This window comes from Cucurbita moschata, unplaced genomic scaffold, assembly GCF_002738365.1.
Source record: "Cucurbita moschata cultivar Rifu unplaced genomic scaffold, Cmos_1.0 Cmo_Scf00028, whole genome shotgun sequence".
In the NCBI taxonomy this organism is placed as follows: domain Eukaryota; kingdom Viridiplantae; phylum Streptophyta; class Magnoliopsida; order Cucurbitales; family Cucurbitaceae; genus Cucurbita; species Cucurbita moschata.
In genome coordinates this window covers 2339556-2352453 of record NW_019268544.1, presented here as the reverse complement: position 1 = coordinate 2352453, position 12898 = coordinate 2339556, and the positions used below count along the sequence as shown (strand labels likewise).

Here is a 12898-nt window from a genome sequence, read left to right as displayed (position 1 = left end):
TTTTTTTTTTTTTTTTTTTTTTTTTTTTTTTTTTTTTTTTTTTTTTGTGCATAATACGCGTGATCAATAGTTTTCATGATGCATGCAATGGTCTGTTTGCTTCAATATAAATTGACTATTGTAGTGTTCACGTTATTGTATCTAACATTCTTTTTTTTGATTGGCTGATGCAATTGTTCCCGGCATTTAATTTTTCTCTGATTAGGGGAATGTGATCTCTACTCCTGCCATAAAAGGGACAATATTACCTGGAATTACTAGAAAGAGTATAATTGACGTTGCTCGTAGCCTTGGATATGAGGTTCTTCACTATTATAACTTATATCATTGTTATGTTCTTAATTTTATTTTCATATAAATTATAATTGTTGTTGCTCATAATCTTGCTGACCCAAGGTAGTTGAATAATTAAATGGGGCTGTTAATTTTACTTTTAATCAGAAGTGACCAATTATTTGAACCCATTTAATGTTAAAACTATTGTCAGTGAAGATATTAACGATTGTGGGTTCAAATAACTGGCTTTACATAAGGTCAAATGTAATAACATTCATTTGGAAAGTTTTTCCTTTATTATTTGTTAAATGGGGTTGTTTGACAACTTCTTTTGATAATAGTTTTTAAAAAGCTATGAACGGGGAGTATTTGACGTTAAAGATATTGTAAGATTATCAATGTATTCATATTTTTATGTATTCATATTTTTCCGAAGGAAAACAACTTTTACAAAACACTTAACCAACCTTGTTAACGAATATTTTTTGATGAAAATGAGACTGAGTTAGGCTGTTTAAATACTCCCTTCAGGAATATAAGTTCTTTATCTTGGTAAAATAATGATTTGTGAAAAACAAAAGACGAGAGAAGTGGCCACTGATTTGAATGCGTGCAGGTTGAGGAACGATTTGTGGCAGTGGATGAATTACTTGAAGCTGACGAGGTCTTTTGTACGGGGACAGCAGTGGTTGTATCACCTGTGGGCAGCGTCACATATCTCGGAAAAAGGTAAACTTTTGGAACTGACATATTTCATAAACAATATCTTGACACATTGCAAGACAGCGAGATAATGGGATTGAGTAGTTGGGAAATTGAACTGGCTTTCTGATTAAAAGTACATGTTCCCGTATTCATTTGTTTTTGTATAGAAGAGATTATAACATGCTTAGCATGGGATTAAGTGTCCTCAACACAAACCATAAATTACCCGTCGCTCGAGTGGACTTGGAAATGGGAAATCGTTTGACTAAATTAAGATATATCTCCATTCTTTTTAGTTTTTACGTCAGTTGCTTGAGTAGGGGCAATGAAATATGTAGACATGAAAGTATTCTGCTTGTATTGATTTGATGGCTGGGTTTTGCAGGACATCTTACGGAGATGGTGTTGGAGTTGTTTCACAACAACTCTATTCTGTGCTTACCAGATTACAAATGGGCCTTATCGAAGATAAGATGAATTGGACTGTCAGCCTATCGTAGGCATAGGGTGACATTATAAAACCCCCCTCTACCTTTTTCGCTAGTTCCAGAAATTGTAGTTTTCTCATATCTAAATTAACCGTGTAGATAGTTTTGGACAGCGTTCCAAGAATTTTAAGATTTCCTGCATGTTTTGGTTTGAACTGGAAATGACTAGCGCGACAAATAAAAAATAAATAAAAAAAAAACTGTTTTTGTTGCTTAATTCCTTTGCTGGCACTTCATATTAAGCACTCTGAGCAAGTAGAACGTGCAAGGAATATGACTCTGTAGTTTGTCTTTGAATTGGGTGAACTGCCACCACTTTAGTTCACACGTTGGATTTGATGGACTTGGACAGGTCTAGAAAATAATTGAATTGTCATGTTTAAGACATCTAGATTGTTTAATTATGTGCATTGATTCAATATAGCAATGTTTTTCCTCTAAAAGTTTGGCCATATTGACTTTGTTAATGGGCTCGTGTAAATTTGAATGAAATTGATACAGCATTTCCAATCAAGGTCGGTGAAATATAGTTGGCGCTTATAAGCATGTTATGTAGTAGGACTTGAACTCCTTGAACTCATGGTTTCTTCTTTTCCACAAGACTCAATTCAGTGCACCGCGGTCTTGTTTTGAAGGTGTTAATGGAAATAGGGTGTTGTAAGTTGTAAGTTGTAAGGAGGTAGTCATAGGTAAGCTTTCTGTTGGATTAAATCTTTGCGATGGAAATGCTCTCTTGTTTCTTTTACCCTCCAACCTAACCGAGGGGGGAACGCTTATGTTAAATTGTGAAGCTGGTAGCAAGCCTAGCTGTTACCTAGCGTGCAACCAAAGGGTATGTTTTTTCTCGATTATTAGCCAAGCTTCAACCCGTGTAATCTTTTCTAAATCTCCAACAACTTAACCTTCTATTTTGGCGTTTTCCTGAATTAATAAGGTCTTGAATGTCATGTTTTTGATCCGCATAGCTCTTCCCCTAGTAGGGGTATTTCAATAGTCATGTGATGATCATCTTAGGAGGATCCTTTTGTTGATAGATGCTACAATTAAAAGTAATAGGATGTTCTAACATGTCTTTCTTCTTTTAAAAACGGTTTTCTTGTTTAGATACCATCAAAACCAAAATAACAAAAGAAATTAAATTGCACCATGTAATCAAACATCATATTAGTCAAGGTCCTCCACATAAGCCTGAAATCCCAACATTGGGCTTCATATGTTTTCTCATCATAGATATTCGATTGATTTTTAGCCATGAAGAACGATAGAGGGGAACAGAGGGTCAAAGTAACGAGACACTAGGTTCAGATTGAACTGTGAAATGTGATCATGGTTACGTGGTGTTCGTATTCCACGAACCATTCCTACTGACCGGTCAGAATTTCTTTGTTAAAACTGAAAATGAACGAAAACGGCTAATGAGAGATCCAACTTTGTATGAATTTTACCTGTTGTTTTCATATCTTATCAACATTTGTATGGTATTATGGAAATAACCATTGATTTTGAATATGAATACAGATATTACACATATAATTCAATAGGAATAATGTAATGAGCATATAAAATCATGAGTTGAAAGTAATGCAGTAGTGATACTGTTTTACAACTGTTGGAAGGAAGGAAGAAAGAAAGAACAAAAACAATTCCCCATACTTTGCAACCACACCAATATCTTTACGACCAAACAACAAACAACAAACAATGTTAAAATAAACAAACACAGGAAGCTGCTGTCATATATCAGTCAGAAAAGATTTATGAAATGAAAGCTGGAAACCAATCTTATCAATCTTTCATTGACCATCACAACAACATTATAATAATAATAACGTAAAAAATGTTGCTCAAGTCTTGTCTTGTTGCCTTAGGAGTCCAAAAGTAGGTCAAAATTTGAAGTAAAATAAGCTACACATATTCCATCTTGTGATCCACCCACAGCCCTAGCTAATTCACACTTTGAAATCCTCAAAATTTCTTATTTTGTCTTCATCTCTCTGCTAACTTTTACATTTTTTGACCTTTGCACCATCCCTTTTAAAAAGTTTGTTTTTTTAAAACATATATTTGATGGGTCTTTCTCCTTTTTTAACTCAAAGGACACCTGGATCTAAAACATCAATAAAAAACCCCCCCTTAGCTGACTCTCTACCTTTATTCAGCAACAGCCTTTGTTTGAGTCAATTTGCAAGACTGATTCCATTGTTAGCTAAGCATGAGATCATATTGATGCCCACCAAATATCGTGTTTTCTTACATACTATGTGTGTGTGTTTGTGTTTGTGTTCGTGTTTATGTTTTCTTAGTTACTTTTAGGAAACGTGTGGCGAATGAATGAGATGTGCTTTTCCTTTGTCTTTGTTTTGAAGACCTAATAATGTGTTTCTAGATGATGTCCATAGTTTTCGTGAGTAAATGATTTGAAATGGTCAAATTCTAATCTAGAAATTGGAGTTTTTAGACGCCGGAGTTTACCTAGTCTTTGAATTTAGCAAAAGATGCTCACTAACTATACATGCATATCAATCAATCAAAATATAGTGAGATCCCACGTCGGTTGGAGAGGAAAACGAAACATTCGTAACAAGGGTGTGAAAACCTCTGACGCGTTTTAAAACTGTGAGGCTAACAGCGATACGTAACGAGTCAAAACGGACAACATCCACTACTGGTGGGCTTGTGTTGTTACAAATAGTATCAGAGCCAGGCACCAAACAGTGTGTCAGTAAGGATACTGACCCCTAAGAGAGATGGATTGTAAGAGGGATGGATTGTGAGATCCTACATTTGTTGGAGATGAGAACGAAACCTTCTTTTTTTTTCTCTCTAGTAGATGCGTTTTAAAACTTAGTCCATGATAGTTACATAAACTTGTCACAGGAATTGAAAAAGTTGGAGAAAAAGCATATCAGATCTGGGCCATATATGGAGAGTGTGAAGAACCAAATATTCAAAAGGCAGTATGCATCCCACAGCACAAACAAACACAACAAAGATGAACATTTGAAGGAAGCAAGCAAGGAAGGAAGGAAGGAAGGAAGGAAGGTGAAAATTCAAAAAAAAAAAGAAAGAAAAGTTGTGATCCCAATGTAGCAGTGTTATAATATTAAAGCTTTTTTGACTTTGAATGTCATGTAATGGGGATTTGAATGTCATGTAATGGGGAGTCAAGTCAGCATAGGCATATTATGATATATATATATATATGAATGAATCTTCAAAATGGATTATTATTAAGAAAAGAAAGGATGAATTAATTTAACAATAAAGGAGAAAGGAGGGGATAATGGAAGGAAAGGAGAAAAGAAGAAGTCCAATAAGGTGACGCAGTGATTTGACAGTGGCTGCCTGCCTCGTTTTCTTGTGCTACCAATTCTCATCATAAACAAAGAAACAAAGACACTGCATCTTTGTCAAGATTTCTACTCACTCACTTTTTGGGCATTGCCATGTGCCATTTGTCTATTGGGTATTGCCCATCAATATACATATACATATACATATATATATATATATATATATCTCTTTCCTTTCAAATATCTCTTCTTCTAGTCCCATTATTGTTCCCATAATTTCAAACTTTTTCCTTTGTCTTTAACTTATTATATTATCGTTTTCCTTTCCCTTTCCCTTTCCCTTTCCATTCCATTATTGTATTGTTATCCCAATTACACCTATTTCAATTGTTTCTTCACATTGGGTCACCAACCTTAACCAAATTTTACCCATTTATATTCATATCTCTTTGTTTTTAAACATTGTCTTACCTTCTTCCTTCTATTTATTGGATATATATATATATAGTAAGATGTCATTTTCATATTTCGTAGTTTTATTCATCCTTTGCAAGATTTTAGAATTGAAAGACATGGATGTGCATGTTTCACTAAAACAATGCTCAAAGGTGATCTAACAACTTGTTGAATTTATAAATTAGTTTGTGATGAATGATGGACTACTGGATACAAAATTCTGCAAACTTACACATCAAACAAAATGCACTACCACAAACCAAACATTCCATGAAAATAATTAAACATCAAAGAGTCCCACGTCAACTAATTAAAAGGTTGATCAAGAATTTATAAGTAAGGAATATATCTCCACTAATACAAGACCTACGAAAAAAGATAAAGCAAAGTCATGAAAACATATGCTCAAAGTGGACAATATCATACATAATTCCTAACCTCTAGCTGAGTAAGAAATGAGGAAGTTGTTGGTGTAAAAAAAAACAAGACCAAAATCAGGGGAGAGATCTATGTCTGTAAAACTATTTTTGGTTTAGGACACATAGTGTCAGTCTCTAACTCATCTCTACCCTATATTCTATTTTGATTTCCCTTTTCACTGATTTGACCACACAGATTTGAAAATAGGTGTTGGATTTATGAGCGAGCAATATGGGGAATGGGGTAAGTGGTTTTTGGTTGAAACCAAAAAAGTTACAACAATTAAATGAAGAGAGGACAAGAGCATAATTAACATTGTTCATAATCCAAAAACAAAACAAACCCCTGCTGCTCTTCACCACTTCAACCCCTTTCAAAAAAAAAAAAGAAAAAAAAAGGGAGACTTAAGTGGGTATCCCCTTAAACCCTTTCCATAGGACACCAACACCCATGATATCATTATATTCTTCATACTTTTCTCACTTTCCAACCATTCTTCCTTTTCCAACAAACCCTTCTTATCACTCTTCTAATAATTTTAACCCACTAAATAAATATGCCTATACATGCAAATTTCAATTTTCTTTAATTATTAAATCATAAAGTTGGGATCTTTTTCCAAAACCCACTTTTGAAATCCTGTGACACTTTGTTTCATGCGTTCTCTTCTCCTCCAGCTACTACTCTCTCTTTTCCTTCTTTCCTTTATGTGCATATATATATATATATATATATATATATATATATATAAACCTAACCATTATCTTGGTATTACCAAACAAATAGCTCAAACCTCAAAAGAGAAAGAACATGGGAAGAGCTCCGTGTTGTGACAAAGCCAACGTCAAAAAAGGACCTTGGTCGCCTGAGGAAGATGCCAAACTCAAAGCTTATATTGAGCAATTCGGCACCGGCGGCAACTGGATTGCCTTGCCTCAGAAAATAGGTACCAAATTTTTTATTTACATCACCCCCATCAAATTTTTGTATCCTTGATTTTGAACTCACCAAATTGAAATTCTTAGGCCTTAAGCGATGCGGGAAGAGTTGCCGATTGAGATGGCTGAATTATCTCCGCCCCAACATCAAACATGGAGGGTTCTCGGAGGAAGAAGATAACATCATTTGTAGTCTCTACATAAGCATAGGAAGCAGGTAAATTTAGTACCTTTCTTGAAAATTCATAATTAATGAATCAATTTGAGCTGAATTTATGAGATGGGTTTTGTTTAGATGGTCCATAATTGCAGCTCAGCTACCGGGAAGAACCGATAACGACATAAAAAACTACTGGAACACGAGATTAAAGAAGAAGCTTCTGGGAAAACAGCAACGTGAACAAGCAGCTCTGGCTAGGCGAATCCATACCCTAAACCAACCTCATACTCATACTACAACACTAAAAAGGGATGATATTGAAAAGAATTTCAATGTTATTCATCCTGATGGAGCTTCTTCAATGAATTTCAACCAAACCCCATATTTTCCAAATCCCAACACAAGCGGCCAAGAATTTAGGGATTTGATCATGAAAATGGGTGGCAGGTTTTGTTGTTCTGATCCTCCATTTCAATTGACCCAAATGGAGAATAGCATTTCACAACCCCATCAAAATCCATTACTGTTTGAAAGTTCAAATCTTGGTGAATTCTCAGCAGAGTACATGCAATTTGGAGTGGAGGATCCGACAGCCGGAATGTTCCATGGAGTTGTTGAATTTGGAGATCCATTGCAGAATAGATTTGAAAATGGGATGGAGGGTTTGTATGGGATGGGAAGTAGTTCAGCTGAAAGTAGTAGCTCTTTGGTTTATCCTCCTCCGCTTGTTTCTTCAGATTTTGAAGCTTCCCAACAAAGCTTGCCTCACAATCATGACACTCATGTTGCTGCTTTTGGTGAGTCTACACACTATTGCCTCCTATGACAACAACCCTGAAAAGGGTCACTTGTAAATTTGTATTTTGGATTCCAATTTCCCTTAATCGACTCTCATTCAACAAATTCCTTTGTTTCCAATTTTGTTCTCTTCATCAATCTCTCAAAATTATCCATCTTTAACAATTCTTCCCATTTGATCCATTGGAAGAGATGGGTTTGGTTGTAAACATAAAAATTTGGGATGGAAGTGGAAGTGAATTGGAAGAAGAAGAAAAAGAAGAAGAAGAAGAAGGTTGTTATGGACAGTTTGGCTCAGACTTGGTTGGGGTTTAGCAAAGAAAGCATCAATAAAAATGGGTGCTTTCTGTCACATTTTTTTGTCCATGTAATTCCAACTAAAAAACAGCCATCCCATGTAATTCCAACCAAAAAACAAAGGCAAATTCAAAACCCATAAAAAAAATATAATATAATATTTGTAGTAAAGTGTCAGAATCAGATTCCTGTTTGAGTGATTTTTTTTGAGGAAGAAGAGAAGGAAGGAGTCCCTCATTTCCCCGTCTTGGTGTGGTGTGGTGTGGTGTGGACATTATATCAATATTTGTTTGGATTAGACATCATCTGTACCACTCTACAGCCTTCTTACTGTTCCTCCTTCTCCACTTGGACCATTCTTGTCTCCCCCCATTATTACTCATTATATCTCATTCTCCCCCTCGACCCTTCCACATAATCAACCCTATCTTGATGACATAGAACCACCCAGCCGTTACAAATGGCATTAGAGCTAGACACTGAGGAGGACACTCATCTCCTAAGGAAGGTGGATTGTGAGATCCCACATCGGTTCGAGAGAGACTGAAATATTCTTGAAAAACTGGGAAAATCTCTCCCTAGTAGAAGTGTTTGTGGATTGTGAGATCCCACGTCTGTTCGAGAAGAGACCGAAACATTCTTGAAAAAAATGTGAAAATCTCTCCCTAATAGACGCATCTTAAAAATTTAAGAACCAAAGCAAACAATACATGCTAGCAATATTTAACCGCTGTGAATAGATATGAAAATATTATTACTCAACCTAATACAAATTTAAGAATTAAGAAATAGAATTGAGATTGTTATATTCACAACGTTTAAAATATACTGCAAATCAAATATGAAGAGGAAAATATTAACGAAATCTAAGATATATTCTATAACTAATATATTCTCCGAATATTAATTGATTACGAATATATGGCTAATTCAAACTATCAAAAAGTTGCACTAAATTTTGCCATACTACGTACCAGAACTATCAATAAGTTGCACTAAATTTTGACATGCTAGATACCAAACGGTGTGTTAGTGAGGTCGCTCGCTCCCAATAGAGGGAGATTGTGAAATCCCACATCGGTTGGAAAGAGAACAAAGTTTTCCTTATAAGGGTGTAGAAACGTCACCCTAGCATACGTATTTTAAAATCGTGAAGCTAACAGTGATATGTAACGGGTCAAAGAGAACAATATCTACTAGTGGTGGTTAAATTGATCTTTGTGCTAATTAATCAATGTAATCACGTGGTTGTTGAAAAGTAATGAAGTAATTAACACTCAATTATGTTGCTCCAATAAGACCAAGTTTCATTTATTTAAGATTTGAATCAAGAAAAGTTTGACATCATTTGTAAATATTATATAATATATTCACTCAAGAACATTTCAACCCAATTATCAAATAGTTGCCATGGAAAATTCTTCCATTTTGAGGTTATATTATAGTTTTACTTTGGGTAATTTAATCTCTATCATTAACAATATATCATATAACTTAACTAATTCATAGAACAAAAACAAAATAATAATTAATTTAGACAACGAACATTATCCACATAATCTTCCAAACATTCTCCAAAATATATTTTAATTATTGCAAAACAACAAACTAATTTTCCTTAAAAAAAGTGAAAAACCTTGTGCAAGGAAATTTTGTTTACGTGTGGCGGCTAAGATGTTTATTTTATATGCTCAAATATACTAAGACAATCATATGCATACAAAAACAACTCATTTTTATGTTCTATATATTGATATAATATGTGTATCTTGGGCCTAATTCTCTACACTACCATTTAATTAATACCCTAAACTTAATTTAATCATTTAATATATTTGACATATTCCCCCTTCTAATGTGAACTCAATTATAATATCAATTTAGATTTAACGAACTAACATAATACAAGAAATCATATAGGGATTCCACGATCATTCTCTCGAACAAAACATAAAATGGGACAGCGACAGAGAATATAATTTCGTCTCCGACCCCATTTATCTAACAGGTGAAAAAATGTTGTTCACTCCCTCTTTCATTCTCTGAATAAATAGGAATCTCCTCCCTGTGGGTGAAATTGATATCTCTATATGTTAATCTAAGTTGCCGACAAATTAAAAATGTTACCATGTTCTAGAATGATAGACCTTTAATGGTGGGATAATTTTGAATTAGATTTAAGGGTCGATTAAATTTGAAAAAAGTGAAGCAATAATTTGAAAAGGGCGTGTTTATATGAGGACGAGTATTAAATATGTACGTAAGCAATGACATCAATATGTTAATTAAAGTGTAGAGTCACATAATATACATATTATATTCATAAATATGCACATTATGTATTATTATATTCAAACGGAGGCATTTAATTAGCCATTCAAATTTCAATCCATGTGACATACCTTTCCCATGATAATTATTATCATATTTATCTGAATTTGTACTCCATCTCTCCCTTTATATATTTATTCTTATAAATATAAAAACAAATCTCTTTTTATCAGATAATTTATAAATATAAAAATGAGGTTGAATTTGGTTGGGTGAATATTTTAAAACCTAATTTATTATTATTATTATTTAGGGTTGGGGAGAAAAGGAGGAGGTCATAAAAGGGTTGATTGAAATCCAAGCCACGACAAATGCCACCCGACGACCTTCCAATCCACACCACCTTTTTTTATATATTTAAAAATTCATAATCAAGATTTATCAATTCCTAATTTCCTCCCACTCACTTTATTTTATTTGTATTTTATTTGTAGATGTTGACACTCACTAACCCTAATTAGCATTATAAAACTATAATTAGCATTCTTTCTTAGACTCTTAATGTTAGACTCTTAATGTCACTTCCGCCCATTAATTATGACTTTTCCTCTCTCGATGGTCTCTATCCGGACCGCAGACTTGGGCCTTACAGTCCATGTATGGTTTTCGGGTTCATTCCGGCCCAAGCCCAATGGGCCCTCCTGAATCCTAATTATAATTATGGATCTTCTTATTCTTAGTTTAGGGTCTAAGGTTTAGAGTTTATTCAAATCCGGTCAAGCCCAACGAGGTGGTGTGAAAGGAAGAGCTTCAGCAATGGGTTATGAGGAATGGCTAAATGGTTTCGTTCTCCTCTTCAACTAATGGGAGATCTTAGATTGAAGAATCCAATACGTGGGAAGAAAGAAAAGCCTTCCTTTTTGGTTTACCATAGGACATATTTTTCATTTTGTCTGGGGACAGCAATTGGACAAAAAAAGATGAACCAAAAGTTAAACCTTTTTGCACACAAGAAAAGCGATTGATTAGGAAAGGCACACGAGGGGGGGTGAAAAGGGTTCCGGGAAAGGTTGTGTGAGAACCAAAATGGGAATACAAAAGAGGGGAAAGGAAGCGGGAAATTAGGGATAGTTCGCCCACTTTAAAGGCCATAGTGTTGGGTAATGGGTAGAGACATAATATAGATATTAAAGGGAATGCCGAATGGTTGGTGAACACCCCTGGCCTCCTCCTCGAATGCTGATGATTCCCCTTCGACACATTCCACACCCTGCAGATGCTTGCTCCCACTTTGTTTTCCAAGATCTATTCATTTGCTTCCTTTTTCTTTCTCTTGCTTCTCTGCCTGTGAAATCAACTTGGATCATGTATGTGTGGAGTTTTAGATTCTCATCACACAACGTGGGGTGTTTCAATTACAAACACATCCACATAGTGATAGACTCTTGTATCAACTACAAATACATCCTAACTTTAAATTTATGGGTCAATATCTCTTTATTATTTATATGGATTACTTTTACGTGGAATTCAAAAATAATTGATATAGGAAGGAGTCGAGTTGAGTGAGAGAAAAGCATGCAACTCCGGAGCTAAGTTCATCCATATGAAAGATGAAAGCTCACAAAATTTGGTATCAGTCGGATACTAGATGAACGCTTCACAATATCGTATGACCGTTTGCCAAAAACACATGCTAGATTAGAAATGCTTCAAATTATATCTTAGGGGACACATGATGTCAGCTCTCCACCACCCTTGGACTCTTTAGCCTAACCTACCTTGTGACACATGCGTGTGTCACAGTAAGGGACAAGTAAGTGTTGTGAAACAAGTGTCTCGAGTGACTTTCTTTAAAATGGGTCTTCAAGGACAGTGTCCAACGACACGAGTATGTCAACATTGCGCTCTCGCTAATGTGCCAAAGGTTAGAATATACACCACTATTCGAAACGGATGTCGTAAATGACTTGGCATGGATACGAGATGATTCAATGGCTCGATAAAACCTAGATAGATTGATGTTTGAGATGTCCTGATATTATGAACAACACGTGGGTTCGTTCTCAATGAGCATGATCAAGCAGGCTATGATGGCCGATGACATCCTAAGACTTGGGATGACATCAAAACATGTGAGCCTTGTTAATTAAGAACCAAGATGAAATGTTGAGATTCAACGTTACATTGAGAGACCTTGACCCCAAATAAATGCAAGGTCTAGTCCAATGATTTACCCTAGCGTAAAAGCAAGTTGGATAATGTTCACATCCATGGACTACGGATGTGGTCGAACCAACTTAAATTTGACGTAAGTTGTATTCAGTTGCAAAAGACAAATCTCACTTAACCTTAGTCAAAGTCAAAGTCAAAGCCACCCAAAAAATGGTTTTAATGCTTGTGACACCCAGCAGTTTCCCAACCACTTTTCTTTTTTACTGCAGAAGTAAAAAGTCAATCAGTTAGTAATAGTAATTTTGTTACAATAATTATGGGAATAATTTTATTCAAATCTCTACGAAATTAATATAACACTTTTTATTAAAAAAACTTCTGAAACCAATAATACAAACGCAAATACTCTCTTACAAATATAATATCATTTGTTAACGGCAGATAACTCACCTAGATTCGTGGCCAATAGCCTACCATAGATTCAAAACACAAACTAATTTTAAAATAAACACGAAAATTGCAATAAAAAAAATGAAAATAAATATTATAGAACGGTACAATAAACAGAAGCCGGCATATGAAAAAGTCAAAAAAAAAAAAAAAAAAAAAAAAAAAAAAACT

General features: G+C 34.8%; 2 protein-coding genes across 2 annotated transcripts in view; both read left to right on the top strand.

The window, feature by feature from the left end:
* Positions 1-1686, top strand: part of LOC111463485 (branched-chain amino acid aminotransferase 2, chloroplastic-like) — a 7243-nt gene extending 5557 nt beyond the window's left edge. The window contains exons 8-10 of the mRNA XM_023107433.1: positions 206-301; positions 893-1005; positions 1367-1686. Of these exons, the coding sequence (XP_022963201.1) occupies positions 206-301; positions 893-1005; positions 1367-1481 (324 nt within the window). The 3' untranslated portion in view covers positions 1482-1686. The remainder of the gene's footprint in view (positions 1-205; positions 302-892; positions 1006-1366) is intronic.
* LOC111463486 (transcription factor RAX2-like) overlaps positions 1-7639 on the top strand; it is a 15367-nt gene extending 7728 nt beyond the window's left edge. Inside the window, exons 2-4 of the mRNA XM_023107435.1 lie at positions 6442-6584; positions 6664-6793; positions 6872-7639. Of these exons, the coding sequence (XP_022963203.1) occupies positions 6449-6584; positions 6664-6793; positions 6872-7562 (957 nt within the window). The 5' untranslated portion in view covers positions 6442-6448 and the 3' untranslated portion in view covers positions 7563-7639. The remainder of the gene's footprint in view (positions 1-6441; positions 6585-6663; positions 6794-6871) is intronic.
* Positions 7640-12898: the final 5259 nt, after the last annotated feature.